Source organism: Teleopsis dalmanni, chromosome 2 (genome assembly GCF_002237135.1).
Source record: "Teleopsis dalmanni isolate 2A chromosome 2, ASM223713v2, whole genome shotgun sequence".
In the NCBI taxonomy this organism is placed as follows: Eukaryota; Metazoa; Arthropoda; class Insecta; order Diptera; family Diopsidae; genus Teleopsis; species Teleopsis dalmanni.
Genome location: NC_051847.1, coordinates 167,509,794 through 167,529,278, shown reverse-complemented (window position 1 = coordinate 167,529,278; position 19,485 = coordinate 167,509,794). Strand labels below are relative to the sequence as shown.

General features: G+C 27.6%; 1 protein-coding gene across 1 annotated transcript in view; it reads right to left on the bottom strand.

Annotated features, from left to right (window-relative positions):
* The window catches only part of LOC119676117 (homeotic protein ultrabithorax-like), a 131,356-nt gene that overhangs the window by 66,662 nt on the left and 45,209 nt on the right, over positions 1-19,485 (bottom strand). The window contains exon 3 of the mRNA XM_038087346.1: positions 8,056-8,106. Within this exon, the coding sequence (XP_037943274.1) occupies positions 8,056-8,106 (51 nt within the window). The remainder of the gene's footprint in view (positions 1-8,055; positions 8,107-19,485) is intronic.

Genomic DNA, 19,485 nt, shown 5'->3' with positions numbered 1-19,485 from the left:
ATAACAAGAATTATTGTTTCACCAAGTAACGGTGAAGGAAAATAAAAAAGGACACACGCCTGCAAAAATGCTTATGCTGCCCGAATTTCGTACGTACAAACATGGAGAAGTGTGTGTTCATAAATTTTTGTAGAAAATATTCCATAGCAGGTTGATTTTCATGGTTTGTTTTGTTCTGTTCTGTTCTATTCGGTACGGGGCCTGTGCCTGTGCCTGTGACTGTGCCCGTGTTTACTTGGTGGGAGTACTAATGTACGTACGCAGATGAGTATTTTTATGTAATGGTGTATGTGTGTGTGACACAGTTTTGTTTTTTTTTTGTGTTTTTTGAGTTTTTACGGTCGTAAATGTTTTTAATACTGCGAAATGGATTGCCTGATTTCAACAATGGCAGTGGCTGCGGCAGCGGCACCGGCAGCGGCACCGGCAGCGGTAATAGCAGAAGTGAAAGACCTGGACTCCCTTTTCGGAATGGCAAATCTGTAATGCGAACCTTTGTATGTTTGTGAAATGATTGTTTGGTTCATTGTTGCGAAATTTTTAGTGCATGTAAAACACTTTTTTCTTTCCTACTGCTCCATATACACAAAAACGACATTAATATATAAATCATATATAAATTATACGCATTTATCTGCTGAATTTGCAGATATCGTATATAAATCTAAATTAAAATATGGGTAACTGTGTAAGAAATGTGGTTGGAAAAATAATTTTGGTATTTGGGATATAAAAAAGAAAAGAAAATCAATACATGTATTTTATGTTCTATGTTAAAGAACGTTATTAGAATGTTTTGTTTTAAAGTATCTTGATATTTAATCTATTTTTGTTTATTCTTACTTATTTTAGTTTCTCATACATGTATATAAATACAAAAAGTATAAATTATATATATATAAATCAAATTTGCGAATGTGGATTTATGAAGTTCCATTTTTACTCCTCCTTCCACTTTTACTTCTCCTTATTTAAACCATTTCTTTTCAACTTCCTCATCTTCAATTCCTTCTTATTCCACAGTGTAAGAACCTGGCAATCGAAATCAGGTGAGTGTGATACCTGTACTCCTACTTCTACCACTACTTCCTCTTTAATCTCTTCCTCTTGAAATCCTATGTCTTTTATTTCTTCTTCTTTCACAATGGAAGAACCTAGCAGTCATATCACCTTTATTTCGTTTCCCTTTCATTCATTTTTCGCTGTAGTCAAAGTAACGAGCAATCTATATAACTTTTATTGTGAAAGCCTCTTGTTTTTGACATACAACAGTGTTGCCACGGGTTAGTCTTCCCTTCACCATTTGAATTCTTCTAAGCGAAGCTAAATAGTTCTTAAAATACCCATCTGATATACTTTGTTGACTAGCTTAGGCACTCTTTTTAGAAATAAAACGAGGATTGTGCCGAATAGGGAATTTACTAAAAACTTGTATTTTTGTTAGTGTGTGAGGATCTGTCATATAAGGCCTCTTTCACTCTGTAGAAGCAACTGACCTTTCTAACCTTTATATACTTGTTTAAAATAAATTTTTTTTAATAGGTCATAGTGTAGTATGTTATGAATCTTTATATCTAGTTTATTTCTACAAAAATTCTAATATATAGTAATTTTTTTATAATTTTAAAATCACTTTAAATCATATTCACTCATGTACCTGAATTTATTTGAGTTGTTATAAAATTTTATTGGAATACGAGCACTTGAAATGATAATAAAGACCAATGATTTTTGAAACTAATTTTCATTCTAAACTGATGTGAAAATTCCTAATTGCAGTAGTTGATGAAAATGGAAAACTAAATTGCATTTAAAAGCGAAAGCAACAGGAAAAGGAAACACGCCAATCACATTCAAGTGGCGGAAAGTGTAAAATGTCGCTGATTGTGTGTAGGTTTGAGAGTATCTACACAATTAAATACGTAATTTGATAATTGCTGCATCAGATTAAACATTTCCCATGTAACTACAATGGAGTTTTGGCGAAAATTTGGCAACTAAAATATTTACAATGTAAGCATTTTAAATGCATTTCGAAGCTAGGTATTTACACAACCTAGTATGTGTATCATATATGTACTATATATCGTAGAATAATATATATGCAGATATTAAGTTTTAAATTTTGGATCTTACTTAAATGTATGTGAGTATACTCAATATATATATAGAGGATATAGGTTTTATTAGGACTCTGATATGTGTTTTATTGCATTACAAGCATCTTGGAAAAATTTATTAGATACGTTAATCGCAACAATTGACGATATATTGTCTCAGCTATACAATATCAGAAGTTGCGCACTTAAGAGCAACAACATCAACCCATAAGAGAAGTGAAAATATTGGCTAAGAATGTGGAAGGTTTAGAATGAATGAATATGTGGAAGGTTTAGAGATGTAGTTAGAGTTTCGAGACTCACAAATGTGAGGAATGACAGCGTTAAAACAACCGTCTTCATATTCTTGTTATAATAATGGATCTAGTGAACTGTACAGTCTTTAAGACTAAATAATTATAAATACACTACGTAAATGTAAATAAAAGACTACGGTGGCCTGCGAAAGTCTTCGGTGAACTGTGAAAGACTTCGGTGAGCAGGCAGACTAAAACTTATTAAAAATGAAGATTCTCATTTGGATTATAGCATATCTGCTAAAACTGGTGGCAGTATCGACAAATCACTAGTGACTAAGTACATAAAGCAAGTACATAGTCATTTTATAGTAGAGAAAAATAAGGACAGGACAGACTTTCTGTATGATGGTAATGTAATATTAATTTCAAATAAAAATTATAGTTTATTTATTAAAGATATTTGAACATACTTCATAGTCTATCCTCAGTGTTCTTCTTATATGAATGGTCTTATTAAGTATTTTATTACATATTGGTATCCATAGTGATTTATATGTTCCAACCGACTTCTGATTATGTTATTCCAAAATAATATAATACAAGTAATATTGATTGCATTTTTTTTCTCTAACTCTAAATAAAAAATAAATAAATAGATATAAATAAATATTAAATTAAGCAAATGAAATATTACTTTGTATAATTCCAACTAATGTATTTCAATAATATAAATGGCTTCGAAATAAGGGTGCTAATTTACAATAATAAGGCCCTCTTATGTGTTTTTTCTTTTTCGTAAAAATAAAATTTAATCTAATAAAATTATTATATTTTCAATTTGCTTAGAGTAAGAAGAGTCTTTCATGCTCGTATCTGCGATATATAATTTTTTATATCATAATTTTGTTAAATATGCCTTCTCGGAGTACAATTATTAAAATGCGATAAAAGTGTATGAATCTTATTCTTCACTCGTCGCACATCCACTGGAAAACCACATTATTTCCTTTATTAATTTTCTAATGGATTTCTACTTGCGCCGTTCGGGCAAATAAATTGCATTTTGCTGTTTTTGTGAGTCTGAAGCAGGCTTTTTAATGTTCCTATTGATTTGGTTTGATGCTTGTTTTTCCATTTAAATTGATATTTATGTGCATAAATTGGCAATAAATATGAAATTTTGCTGATACCAGACAAGTTTTTTGTACATTTTTCGCCATTTTTTCCATCACAGGGCAAATATATACAATATAATACAATATAAATATGTAAAGATAGAGATAGTGTGTGCATATAATTGTTTACATTATTATAAGTTAAATATATAATTGAATTATTTAATATAATTAATGTTTTGGGGTTTTTTGAGTGCTTTGCCTTTTAAGGGAAATCCTACATCTTACATCTTAATTTTATAATGAATTAAATAAAAATTGTTGATATTTTAAAGTGTCATTTATTATAGTGTGTTGTGTCTGCCTGTTAGTAGTTCAGCGCACTCACAAGCCGCTCATGACACGGTGGATAGCTCGGTATGCTCGTCGGTTGTGGGGTGAGTTTCTTCGCAACTGAATAATTACTACAGACGACAAGAAAAAAAAATTATTCGTGCATGAGCGCCTTTTGGAACCGCTAACTACCAACAGGCAGACATAACAAATGGCGCCCAAACGTGAAACCCGATCCTACGACCCTGAGATTAAGAGTCTCATGTTCTACCGACTGAGCTAGCCTGGCTGGAGACCATGCCATGAGCGGCTTCTGAGAGCGCTGAAGTACCAACAGGCAGAGTGTTTGATGTGACACTTCAAATAAAGTATCACTAAGCTTTGCAAAAACAGCTGTTATTTTTTGATTTGTCAAATATTTTTTCCGTATTGCCAACTAAGCAAATTTTTGTTAGTCCCCCGTAATTGTTAGCAAATATATATTTACATTAAATCACTCTTAATACTATCACATTAAAATACTTTTTATAGGAACAAAGATAAGTCCAACAATTCTGACCAATAAAGAGTACAGACCTTTAAAGAAATGTACTTCATATGTGAAATGAAAACTGAGGAATAGCAATATTCCATGGTTAAAAGAATTCTCCGTAAATGAGAGCATTCGTTCAAAAGTGCTTTCATTTTATTTAACAGTTTTATTTAAAATAATTTTATATTAATTAATTTATAATTTTCACTTGAAAATGTACTCTAAAGTAATTATACATGTGTTTATCATGACAAATTAGTTTGTAAAACATTACATGCAGTGCTGTTATACATCTTTCAAGTGCTATTAAGGGAATAATTACATACTGCACAAAGGAAATCAATTATTACGTGTATAAATATATAATTAAATAGTAAAACTTATAACAACAAAGTATGAAAATTATTTATTAAAATCAATACATTTTTTTCCCATGTTTTGAAGACAAATATGTGATTTCTAATAAACTCTGTCCGCAGAGTCGAGATCCAAGTTATTGCAATATAATCAGTCTAATAAAAAAATTAACGATGAATCCGAGTCATTTTAATATGAAATTGCTTTATGATATCAATCATTAATTAATTTTCTGTATACAAACAAAAAAACCAATATATACATAATTTAACTTAATAAAAAAGAAAGTGATATACCTAATAAGTATATATGTGGTTAAGTATAAATGTTTGACTATATTTGTAGGGCTACCATTAATAAAAATTTCGAAGATTTTATTTATTATTATTAATTTTATTATTATTTCAGTTTTATTATTATTATTTATTTCCTTGAACTTTTTCATTGGAAGTTTCAGCTAAAATCTAAACTACCTACTTTTTCCCGATGAATAGAGACAAAGTAACCATGTTAAGAAGTTTTGGGATACATATGCAACGAAATACATTACTGTCTAGAAAAATAAAGACCTAAATCTAAATCATTTTGTACTCTGGTGAAAGGGGACACAATGGAAAATTCATATATCTGAGGAAAGTCCAGTTTTAAAACCACTGAATGAACAATAAAGACAAAAGACTGTCCAAAAAATGTATTAATTTAAACAAGGCAGTTTCTAGTAGAGTGATCATAAAAGAACCAAAATTTTCACAGATTTTGTGACTTTAAGCTGCATGCAATTAATTGGATTAAAAACATTCTGTCCGTTTTCATGAGAATATGTAGTGGAAAAAATCAGATACTAAATACTAGGAAGAAATCCAATTTTAAAACCACTGGATGAAATGTGGATGCCCAAGACACAACAAAAGATTTTTTAACTCATATTATACGGTCTATATTTGACTCCTTGTATGGAGCACAGAGAATAGCTAAATTCTTACAGTACTTTTTATACGGCACTGAGAGCTGAAGTACTATCTATTCAAAGTGAACCTTTTAGAGACCAAGGCAATTATTCGGCATTAGGAGCTGGAGTACTATCTATTCAAAATGGAACTTTCAGAGACCAGAGTTTTTTATACGGCACCGAGAGTTGAACTACTATCTATTCAAAGTGAATCTTTCAGAGACCAATGCAGTTATACGGCACTAGGAGCTATAATACTATATATTGAAATTGGATCTTTCAGAGACAAGTATTTGTTTCTTTTATTCTCACAAAGTCACAACTTCTTTATTTTCTTTATTTTAACACAAATAAATTTGTATTAAAAATGTTAGCAGTTTTAGGATATAAATACTTATTGTTAGCTTCTATATAAAAATATATATTTAATAATTAATTTTAATATTAAAAAAAGTTTCGAGAAATAATTTCAATATTTAAAAAATATAAAAAAATAATATTTTTATTATTTCTACTTAATCTCAAGAATAATGTTTAATAAACTAACTAATGTTATAAGTTATTTAAACGTAAGGTTTTTGAGATAAAGACTGATTTTTTTGCTGATGGAAGAATCTGTTTTGAGGCTCTACATCTGAGTGAAATTTAATAATTTGACCCTAGATTTCTGTATAATTTTTTTGCTACTTGTATTAAAAAATTATCTTCAAAATCTACAGGAGTTATTCTGTATACCCTGTATCTGGTATACCATATATACTCATACGTATTTAGGCTCATTAACGTTGACTTAAACCATAGGGCATTTTTATAATTTATAAAACTAAATTTAATATTAAGTAAATTGTTAATTATGTGCAATGTTTTTTTAAGTTTCAGATGAGTTTAATTAAATAATAAAACAATTTATTAAGAATATTTATCTGAAATAATGCTTATGTATCTTCTACTGAGTTATTCCCTTTTGCAGCACCGATCGCGTGCTCCTTCAGTGCTAGTCGCTAGTCGTAGAAGGATGGAAGAGCTATTACTGATAGTGAGTAGTAATTTCTCGGCATTCAATTATAATAAACATTGTTAATTATATCTAATAATATTTTTAATTATTTAATATATTATTTTTAATGAGAATGAGAAATAAAACACCTAAACGATGATTAATTCTGTTGCGCTCACTGGCAATGGCTTGGAAATTATGTTCAGATACATTGCTTTGTTATCTGCTGAGGTGAGGAGGAATTGTATTTGTGTGTGTAATTATGTACACCTTTGAATAAATAAAATTAATTGAAGTACTTTTTAAACAATTGTTTGTTGTAAGTTGTGTGTACCTAGATATATAGTGTGGCTATTTACAATGTGTTAAGAACACTTTTTATCTGTTTTTATGTATATTTTTGAATAATTAATAAATGATTTTGTTGCGTGTGTTTTAATATTTAAACGTTGTATTTGTTTTTAAGTTGTTTTACAAAACAAAAACGAAAAAAAACTTGCGTGTTAAACATTTTATTATCATTAAAACGAGTACACTAAACATATACATACATAAATATATACAAACAAGTATATATGATAGTATTTATTAACATGAAATTTTTTTTTATTAATTATTTTTTATATTTTATATATTTTAGCAAGCATTGCATTGTTTAATTCTTACTACACATAAGATATATATATATATATATATAGGATTTTGTAAAAGATACTTATCGCATTGTTTAGGCGAATGTATCTTAAATTATTTCAATTATGATTTCATGCACATGCTATAAAAATATATATCTAAAAGAAAATTCACACAACATTCATAATTATTTTATATTTTTTAGTTAAAATTTTTTTAAAAATTTTTGTATTCTTGTTACCTCCTTAACGACTGCTAAACTGTAGTGCCTCGCCCACTAAGAAGTTATTGAGCAATTAACTTGACATTAAAAAGTACAAATTTTAAAATAAACACGCATTCTCAAAAAAGTAAAAAGTACAAAAAGCCTTGAGATCGGGAATGGGGAAGGAAAGTATATCGAAATAAATAAACGTTCCTAGAAGTTTTAGAAATTTTTAATTGCTCACTAAGGAACAAATTACACACAAAAAGCCAATTCACTTTAATTCAAATCTGATTTAGCAAATAAATAACAATTTTTTCTACTTCACAATTGATCAATCGAATTTTGATTAAAAATAAAATCATATAACAAAAATCAAAATTTTTAATATTGTCTCATATTTTTTTTTTTTTTTTTAAAACAAAAATTAGGCTTTGAATCAAAAATCAAAAATAGTTTAATTCATTTGTAGTTTGGTAATTTTGTTTTTATTTTTTGCAAAATATAATTAAAGAAAATTATCACAAAGAAAAAATAATAAATATATAAATTAAATAGAAAAATTTGTTACTTACCTAACCAGTCTGGAAGTAAGGATCCCGCAAGAGATTCTGAGTATCTCTTACCTGAAACATAAAAGAAAATTTTTGTTTAGATAATAAATTTAAAATAATTATGAGTGTTTAAAAAATAAATAAATAAAAATTAAGTAGAAGCAAAATTAAAATAAAAATAATTAAAAAAACTTAAAGAAACTTTTTAATGAATTTAAATAAAATAATATATATATAGTAATAAAAAGTGTGTTAAGAAAATAATTTTTACTAATTCATTTATTTAATTATTTTTGTATAAATAATGAAAGGTTTGTAATAAAAATTTTTTTTCAATTTATTTATTAAGTTATATTTATAAAAATAATAAACACGTTAAGAAATAAAAATTTATTATTATAAATATTATACAAAAATAAATATTATATTAAATAAATATTGTAGAAAAAATTTATGCAAAATTAATTAAGATTATTTATAAAAATAATAAATATTACACATAAATTTGTTATAATAAAATTTATATATAATTACAAAAAAATATAAAATATATAAAAAAAGAACTCAAAGTAAACAAACGAAAAGCTAAGAAACTGAGAGTAAAAGATGAAAAATCTATCCTTTTGTGAATTTTCCACTTAATAACTTTTTAATAACTTAAAACAAGTAATTCATTTTTTATTCTTAAAAAGAAAACAAAAAAAAGAAAAAATCTTTTGTATATTAAACTATAAAACGCATATGACACTCTTCCAAGTTGCGCATAAATAACTCATTTAAGGAGCAAGAATATGTAAATCTTCCTTGAGAATGGAAAGCAAGTACACATGTACTTTGTAAAGTTAATCTTTGCATTATTAAGGATACGTCGTCGTGTAAATGTGTGTTCAGCCATACTAACATTACGTTACGTTACGTTATGTTATGTTAAGTTAGGCAACATTACGTTAATCTAATAAGTTTAGTCGCTTGAAAATTTATTTGCTTCAAGATTTTCATACTAAGAGTATTTTTCATGGCATAAGTAGCGTTGGAAAGGTAAAAATGAGTTAGAGAACGCGTCAGATGTGCAATTCGCATAAATTATCTTCCACTTTTCTAAGAGTTAGGAACATGCAAAATTTACATAAATTTAACGTAAATGCAAGTTGGCGTCAAAAGTCAACAGATCTTTCAAAATTATATTTCTTTGATGCAGATATAATAGATTTTGATAAGAGTTGAGGGCAGATGTTTTACTTTAACTGAAAGTCAACAAAAAAAAAAATACTAAGAGTATTTACCTACATCAAAATTAGTTAAACCATCTACACACATAGACATGGATAGAAATTATTTAAAAATATACTGAGAGCAATTACAACGAGACTAGGTAAACCATTAAGAGAGATATATGACTGATTATTAGAATAAAAATATATTAAAAATTTTTACATCGAATTTAGTCAGATCAACTAGAGAGATAGATAAGAGATGTTCAGAAAAAATATTGAGAGTATTTACAACGAGATTAGTAGACCATATAGAGAGATATATAAGTGATAATTAGAAAAAATATTGAAAATATTTACATTAAAATTAGTTTAAACATATAGAAAGATATATAAGAGATGATTGAAAAAAGTACTGAACGTATTTACATCGAAATTAGTAAATTATATGGAGAGATATATAAGTAATGATTAGAAAAAATATATTAAGAGCATTTATAATGATATTAATCACATCATTTTAACAGATATGTGAAAGATAATTGTAAAAAATACTGTGAGTATTTATATAGAAATTAAGGCTGTCATTAATTTCATAATTAGTTGAAATTAATTAGATGGTACCATCGAAAGAGTTCCAAAAATATATACATTAGGGACAGTTACATCTAATAGTGAGATATGAGAGAAATAGTAAGAAAAAATTATAAAATTGTTTACAACGAGATTTCTTAGAGAGATGTATGGCAGTTGAGTGAAAAGAAATACTGAGAGTATTTACATTGACATTAACTAAAATATCTTGAAAGATATAAACTCAAGCTAACATTTGAATAGTTTTTTAAACTAAATAATATTTTGAAGGAGTGAATCCTTATACCACATCATATTGAAATCCTTAGTAATTTAAAGTATACAATAATTTTTTGCCATTATATATTATATATATTTTATATAATATATAACATTACTACCGTCGCCACTGTAATTGAAATGTAGGCTTGGTCTTTTGAGAAGTCAATCTACCCATTTTGTGACCTGACTATTTAGGAGCTCTTAGAGTTTGAGCGTTATCTGCATTATCTATCACAAAAATCTGTCTTAAATTATTTCCCTGCTGATTCCTCATCCGAAAAAAATATACTCAACCATCAGAATCTATCAAGAATCTACTGAATCTATTACAGTGACTACAGCTGCTTGAAGACAGATCCAGCGGACATTTACCGTTCAGTATCTTCAGAATCGTCGTTCTGCATATGTGAGGCCAATAATTCTCCGAAAAATTTTTGTCAGGAAGGCTGCTAGTAAAAAAAAACAATTCTTACAAAGTAGTTAAATCTGAGTTGCTGTGTTAATATTGGTAGTACCATTATCTTACACAACCGTAGCTTACATGCTATGGTATCGTTATTGAAATTATATAATTTCAATCTGTTCTTAGATCTGAATCGTCATCCGTTGTATACTTCGTCTTTTAAGTACAAAAATGACGGCAAAATATAGAATATACAACTGATGACATAATTTAATTGTAAGTCTAGTTTTCTGTAGATGACTCTCAAAGAGCGATCGAAGTATTGAAAATATATATACATATATAAAATAGTTTGTAAGAAGTACTTAGCAATTTAATTTTTCTATGTTTTGTAATTTTCTATGTTATTTATGTGAGTAGAGGAGTATATTTTATAGAAGATAATCAACAATATTGTATGTTGTAACATCACGTCGATGAGATGTGGGGGATATTTTCTGGTATTTTTTCATTATCTTATGTGTATAAGTTGGTGTGGTTCATGTGGTTGGTGTTACTTTAGAACTCCTTTATTAATCAGTTTGGTTAATATTTTAGCGATTATCTATCAACCATCATTTGGCGGTTGATATATGTTGATGTTATATATGATATGGGTCGTTCTTATGTCTAACTCATATCGTAGAACCAATACAATTTCATTCATTACGTTGCACAAGTAATAATGTGGTTGTTGTTCATTACTGTCTACTATGTGTAGTTGATAATGAGACTCATTAAATTAATAATAAAATCCATTTACTCACAATTTTAGCAGATACCCTTGGCAGAGCAGATTATATCATATAATTGCTCTTTACAAGTTATTGTTCACAAAGTGTAGAGTCCATAGTAGTCGTCCATAATTTCATGACAAATAAGCTTTAGTCTATTGGACGCTACACTGACATCTGCTATATTTCGTTTTAATATGAAAATATCAAAAACATAAAATAGATATATATAAACTACTTAAAACAAAAACAGTATATATATGTGTATATATAATGTACATATAAATGTATTTTTATAAATTAATGTAAAATGGAAAAACAACAACTGTTCTAATAAAGTTATTACCATTTCTGCATTACTTTGAGATAGTTTGCATGACTGAGTCGTCATAATCTGAAAAAGTCTAATAAGTAGCGATTTTGCATCATAAAAGACAATTTGCTCCTTAGTTTAGCGATTTTATCTTTGTAACTTAATATCCAGTATATGGCAACGACATTTTTATTTGCACCCAATGAACTTAAAATTATGTAGGAACATCTGTCACAAGTGATGTGTAATATTTTTATAAAAATGTTTAGTTAATTGCATTTTATGTTGTTTATAGTGTGAAATCTCTCATATATGAATTATAAAATAAATATAAAATATATCTTTTTTTGTTTTAATTTTCATATAAAACATTTAAAATGCCAGTTTTTAATAACATTTCTTTTTTTGCACCTTTAAATTGTTGGAGCTGCCGCTCGATTCATATGACATGAATGGCGTCAAAGTAGGGAGGCTGGTTTGCTCTGCCAGATAAAAAGCAATTTTTTTTTCACTTAATTTTTCGCCCCATTTATATGCAAATAAATCACACTAAGGCAACCATACGTCGTACTTTTGCGCTGAAATATATACACAGATAGATATATATATGCACACTTTTTATGGGGACTTGGTGGCAGATAGCAATATGTTTAGCATGAATGCGTGTGCTGAAGCTTAAATATGCTTATATATCCCCACATAAATACATACTTATGTATGTATGTTTGTATGATGTATGTAGGTATATATTAAAGTTCAGCATATATAGTATATTTGCTTACATATGTGTGTTTATGGAATTTGTATGAATGCCATTTATCTGCTCACACTATTTGTCATGATTTAAAGATATATTTTTAAACTTTTTTATTGCATCCCATATATATATCCGAGTGATATTTTATAATGAAAATCCCTTTTTCAACTGCATACTCGTACGTACGTACAAATTGCTGATGCATGCAACAGCAGAAGCGATATGTATGTAAATGCAGCGCAAGGGAATGTACTCGTAAGCACGCTAAAATGCACAATTTTCACATTTGACTAAATTTAAATCATTGGATGCGAAATACATAAATTGCACAATGAAATGCCAATAAATAAATTAAATTAATGGTAATGTAGGCGCGTAATTCTTCTCTCGAAACGTTACGTTTCCTATACTTAAAGTTTAAGGGCGACTATACCATATATTTGAAATACTTGGGGTTGATTCTATTCGTATAAGGGAAATATTATACTATTTCTACTTAGTTCAAAATAAACAAATATATCAAATCAGCTGTTAAATTCCTATAAAGAAACATATTTTCATTTTATATATAAATATATATTTTTTTTTTCAGTTTGTAGTTTAATCAAATTATTTTAATAACACTTTTTACCCTTTAACAAATTCATTCGAATAGAAAAACAGACAATAAACATTATTGCTTCAGAGCAAAACTACTTGGATTTACTTCACTATTTATTTTAATGAAAAAAATACAGAAAAACAGAAAAAAAAAATATATGTAACTACAACATTTTACATAAGCTAATGTATTTCCTAACATTTGAGATACATGTATGCATGTATCTCACTGTGAAGTGTTTTTGTATCTGTTCTGTTGTGCCTGGTGAAATGGCAATAAATTTTGCTTTAAGCTTCCCTTTTGATAAAATAACATTTAACATATGAGCTGCTCTTAAATAAGGATAATGTATACGTGTTTCTACAATATATAGGATATTTTATTTGTATTCATTTCTTCACAAATGCCTCGCAAATGCTTAATGCTTGACGCTAATGCAATTGTTTTGACCGCCACTGTTGTTTAATATTTTAGCTTCTGAAAGCTGCAGATTCACTTAACTGTATGTAACTGCAAATTTATGGGTGTAAATTAACTGAAAACCATACGGTTTTATTTTTGTCATTTAACAAAAAACAATCTATGGAAGTAATCAATCTTCACAGTTTTCCTTCAACACTCATAGGACTTTATGGCATATCAAAATGATGTATGAGCATTTATCAAAAATGACAAAAAAATGTTAGAAATATACAATCAGATACTCCAAATTGTAAGGAAATAAAAAAAATTTATAATTTATTAATAAAAAATAAATTAAACAATACTTTTTGGTATATATATTTAAATTAATATTCTGAAATTTTATTTTTTATTTTTATGATTAGTAAAATACTTATCATTTTTTATCTTTGGAAATATTCGTTGATTTATAAATTTATACATTCTAAGCAATAACTTCTGTTTACTGCGGAACCCATCTTCTATGATAATTCAAGAAGCTAAAGTGCTACATAACTATTTTATCTATTTAATTTTAGGTGGACGGATACAGACTTACAGCTAGATAGATATATCGATAAACAAAGAAACATCTTTTATGATAAATCGAGCAGCTAAAATGATACATAACAATTTTATCTATTTAATTTTAGGTGGATGAACGCAGACTTACAGCTAGATAGATATATAGATAAACAAAGAGGCTTTACAATACTTTTTCATATTGCTAGCACAGCTTCCAATAACTTCTTGATCGTTTTACTAACATCTTGATAAATGTAACAGACTCGTGGTCAAAAATGGGTGGGGGAAGAACCTGAAGCCAACGTAAGCCTCTCCGGACTCCTTAAATTAATTTAAATAAGTTCATTTTTATGTTCTTTTGTTCATTCATTATTAATTAACTATGACAAAATTATTGATGAACAAAAGTTTAGCCAATTTAGCATTTTATCTAATAGTTTAAGAACTTTTTGTATACGTTAACTATATTAATTTTTATATTAAAGTTCTTAATATTATATAGTATGCTTGATCATTAATTTTTACCTAAGAAAAGGGGAAGTGTTTACACTTCAACTTTTAGAGCTTAGCGAAAGTTGAATACAGAAATGGATTAGCAATTGAGTTATTTTTGCTTTATTTTTATAAATATTAGCAAATTTTTTAATAATGTTAAATTATTGACCACTACATACTAAGATATCTTGTTACGCTTTCGTATTAGTTATGAAATAAAAAACCACAAATTGCGCTAAAAATTATAAAGAGTAGAATATTCAGGGTTAAGGTTGACGGTTATGGAAAATAGAGCTATTTAGTGTTTTTTGGCCTATTGATAATAATAAAAACACTTAAACCCATGCATGTTTTAATGTACAGGGTTAAGGATTGTGACTATGTACAATAGCTCTATTCCAACGGCAGCGCTTTCTGGCATATAATAATAAAAACTTAGCATTAAGGATAAAGACAATGCACAATAGATTTATTCAGGTCACATTCATTTCTAGTCACATTAGCAATTTACTAACCTAGTGGAATCAAAAATTAAGTACATATATATCTTATCTTTCCATATCTTCTTCAGTCTATATACATATCTGGCTGGACTCATGAAAGATAGTCTCTCAACGGCCTTTAAAATTATATATGCATATATCTCGTATATTTTTACAAAGATTTTGTGAGGAGTTTAGACTGCAAATATCACTAAACTCTGCTCTGCTTATTGAGATAAGCCCGGAAATGAGTTAAATACAAATTTTTAAACAAAGTATTATTTTTTTTCGTTAAATAATATACTATTAATACTTTTTGATATTCATAAGTTATTAATACAGTTTTTAAACCCTAAATTAGTTGCAGGTATCTTAAATTAAATATAAATTAAATATTAATTATTACAATGTATTACAATGTATAAACTTACTATAAATTATATAGAAGATACGAGTAATTAAAATTTTTAATAATTGCATTTCATGTGATTTAATTGTTGTTAAAGTTATTATCCCAAAGCGTTGCAAGGCCATAATTAATACGAGGGTCTCAGTTATTTAGCTTTAAAGTTTAAATAAACTAAAGTTCCTCGACTGCATTGACCCTTGTACTTTGCCATTTCATATATTTATCTCTCATATCACACACATTGACAGTTAATTTTGCAATTGTATTTCAATATCAATAAATTTCACCGGTTGACATAAAATACGAATTTGCTAAACGAGTAGAATGGAGTGTTTGCAACTGTAGCCAGCAGAGCAGAGCAGAGCAGAGCACAGCAGAGCAGAGTGCAGCAAGTGCATGTCTGTGAATGCTACATGTCTATGTGCTTATGTTTTCTGCTGTGCAGTTATAAATATTAACATAGATACACGCACGAACCTAAATAAACTTTAATAAACGATAGTCACATAGATACTCATTTGAAGCACATGCATGCGAACTCATAGGCAAAGAGATATGCCCTCATGAAATGTAATTAAATTCGGTATTAGCTAAAATGTGCAATATGCATTTAAGTCGCACACAAATTTCACAAATTTCACAAATTTCGCAAATTTATAAATGAAAAGGATAAATGTCCTTGCGTACTTATGCATTCAGGCGCATACAACAATTTTAACTATAAAATTACACATATATGAACTGCATATCATAGATAACGGAGAGCACACACATATCACATATCACATATACGTATATATATGGCAGGCACATATACGACGATCAATTAACAGCAATATTTTCATTTGTCAATGAATTGATTTATGTTGGGTAAAGAGCAAATGTTCTGATAAAAAAAAAATAAAATATTATTATTCAGAAAAGAAAAAAAACAAAAACATATTCTTAACTAAAAATTTTCTTTACCCCTTTACAGCTGCCTTATTTATTACTGCAATATTCTAAATTCCTGTGAGTTAAGGGTGAGTCTATTACTTTTGACACTTGTTCCTTTGTGCTCGACATTCCGTAGTGTGCCCGGTGCCCCATGCCCAATACCCGGTGCAGTAGCCATAGTTGCTTAGCGTTGGTGCATTGGTGCGCTTGTGTGATTTTAGATTTATTCCTGCTTGTAAACGAAACTATGGCCGACAAGTGCAGTATGGCTACCATGGATGAAAAAAAGTGAGTACAGAAAACAACCCTCACAACTGACTAAGGGCTGTTGCATTTCCCTTTCATAAACCCTACAATTGTTTGTCGGTTTGTCATAGCCTTTGTAAGATAAAATGCAAAAATGCAACAAAATGCATTTGCTTATGATTAGTCTGATGCGATGTACTTAAAGTCTATTTAAAATAAAATAAAATTACTTAGGAACATATGACACGATTATGAGAAGAACCGCACTTTTAAGTAACATTTTAAAATATTTTTTAAATGTTTTTTTATTACTTCTCAATAGATCTTATAATAGGAATATAAAAAAAAATTTGTAATATATATCTTCTTAAAAACAAAAATCGCTTAACTATGCCTTTTTTCTTTTTGCTTTAATATAATTTAAATTCAATTTTTATTTACATTTTTTTTTTTTAATTTTTTTATTCTTTTGTTTTATATTATTTTTATATTTACTTATTTATTTATTTATTATTTTTAATTATTTTTTTTTAATAGTTTTATATTTTTAAACTATATTTATATTACTATACTTGCATTTTTAAATTCAATTTTTATTTTTAATTTTAATTTCATATTATTATTTTTATATATCATTTTCATTTATACTAAAATAAGTATTTATTGTGGAATATTTTTTCATTATATTTTCAAGTATATTTTTAACTAAATTTATACTGCTATATTGCAAGAATCAAACTTACACATTTTTATATACAATTTTTATTTATGATATAATATTTTTTTAATATATATTTTTAATCTGGCTGTATTGTACAATATAGACGATAGAACGAAGAAGAGGACGTATCATAATCCTGATGATGACTCTCAAGGAGAGTCGAAATATAGAGTATAATAAAAAATATTATACGTTTAAGTGTTTAACAAGAAGGATTAAATATATATAAAAAATAATTTTAATAAACAGGTCGAAAAATAAATTTAAAAAATCTCTTATATATATAAAATCTAATTTTTTTCTTTTTTATTTAGTTTTAATATATTTATTTTTCATTTATTTAATTTTATATGTATTTATTTTTTTGTTTTATATATATTTAAATGTTTTTAATTATTTTTTTGTTTTTCTAAATATTTATTAATATTTTTTTGAACTAAATATATAGTACTCCACATATATTGTAAGCATCAAACTTTTACTACAAAGTCATGTGAAGCATTGTATACGTAAAACAACTTAATAAACTGCATTAGCAAAAGTAACGTGCGCTTGCAAAAGTATCTCAGCAGTACACAAGTATCTTCAAACAATGAGGTACACCAGTAAGGCATGCGGTGTTAAGTATAATGACTTGTAGGCGGAACACGTTTTTTACTGACAGCTTAAACAAAAACAAAACAAGAGTAACAACAATAACGAGATGCATGCAAAACTATGCAGTGACACATATTATATCCAACATCAGCAAAACGATTATTACTAAAACCCCAACAACAACAACTTAAGTTGTTAGCTTAGATACTTTTTTATTTAAATTTTTATTTTTGTTTTATTTTTTTTTTTTTTTGTAAATTGACATTATTAAAGCAAAGCTTTTCTTGAATAACAATTAAATTGTCTTTCAAACGCTTACTTTATTAAACAAGCGGAAGATCAGTACGGTAGCTTATAAATATATTTTTAATACATTTTAATTATTCGAATATGCAATATAACATATTGTATCTTCTACGAATATTACTTGAATTCTGATATTTATAAATTTAGTTAGTAAGATATAAATGACGTAATGAATTCATACAGATTTATTTTTATTTTTAACAAACGTTGAATGCAATTAACTAATTAACCAATTTAACATAACATAATAAAAATGTTATAATGAAATAAAAAGTAAAATATAATAATGAATGCTTTATTTTAATAATCATAAATGAAGTCGATTGGATATAACGCTACGGTCAAAAATATTCGAAATCAAAACAATAGTTCGCGGCACTGATGCATAACCGAGCATAGTATTTAGATGGGCGTATCATATTGGATGAAGAAATAAAACTCTGTAGTGTAGGTTCAATACTACAACTTATAGTGAAAGTTGACTCTGGAGGCTTTGGAACTGTAGATTGAGTTCCAAAATTTCTCTGCAGAATACAGTACAAAACTTTTTGTAGTACTCTACAGTACTACAGAATACAACACTTTTCGGAACATATGAAAAAAATACAAATAGCATGAAATAGAGGCTTAGTCACAGTTTAATTTTTTTTAAATTGCATCTGTGTATTCTTTATTAATATTTAAAATTCAAAATACATATAACCGTAGTAAAGCGACAAGTCCATAAGTAAGAAAACGAACGAACGACCCATACTGTGTGATCTTACTTCAAATAAGTACTAAGGTTCAGCTGATTTTTGGAAGGTTTTAAGGAAACTCGTAGAAACTCCATTTCTTTAGACGATGAAAGAACTTTATCTTACAACTTTAAGGGGAGAATAAAAATGGATGGGATTCCTTCCTTAGCAGAGTGAACAGCTAAAACAGATCAAACTCCAAAGGCTCTGTAGCTCGTCTGTAGTGGCGTTTGTGATTAGATATAGTCAGGGAAATGAAAATAAACAATGTCAGATATCTCTTTGTTATATCCCTGATTTTTAAGTATTTAAAAAAACTGGAAAACATGAGATTCCTAATAAGAAAGTATACCACCGAAACAAAACTAAACTCAAAGAGCTAATATTTATAGTATGACAATGTGGGCATAAATTTATTATTGATATCTTTCATTTTAATGTATTAGGCCGTATGAAGAAAGGAAAGACTACTTCCTATATGGGAAAGATTACCATTAGAATACATCGAAATTTCGGAAGCGAATATTTATAACCCCTCTGTGCTGCCATATGTGTCTAGGTAAAATCAGTTAAATGACTTTAAACGGGGTTGTATACCCATTTAGCATACACTTTAGATCAGCATAAGTATTTTATCGTTCAC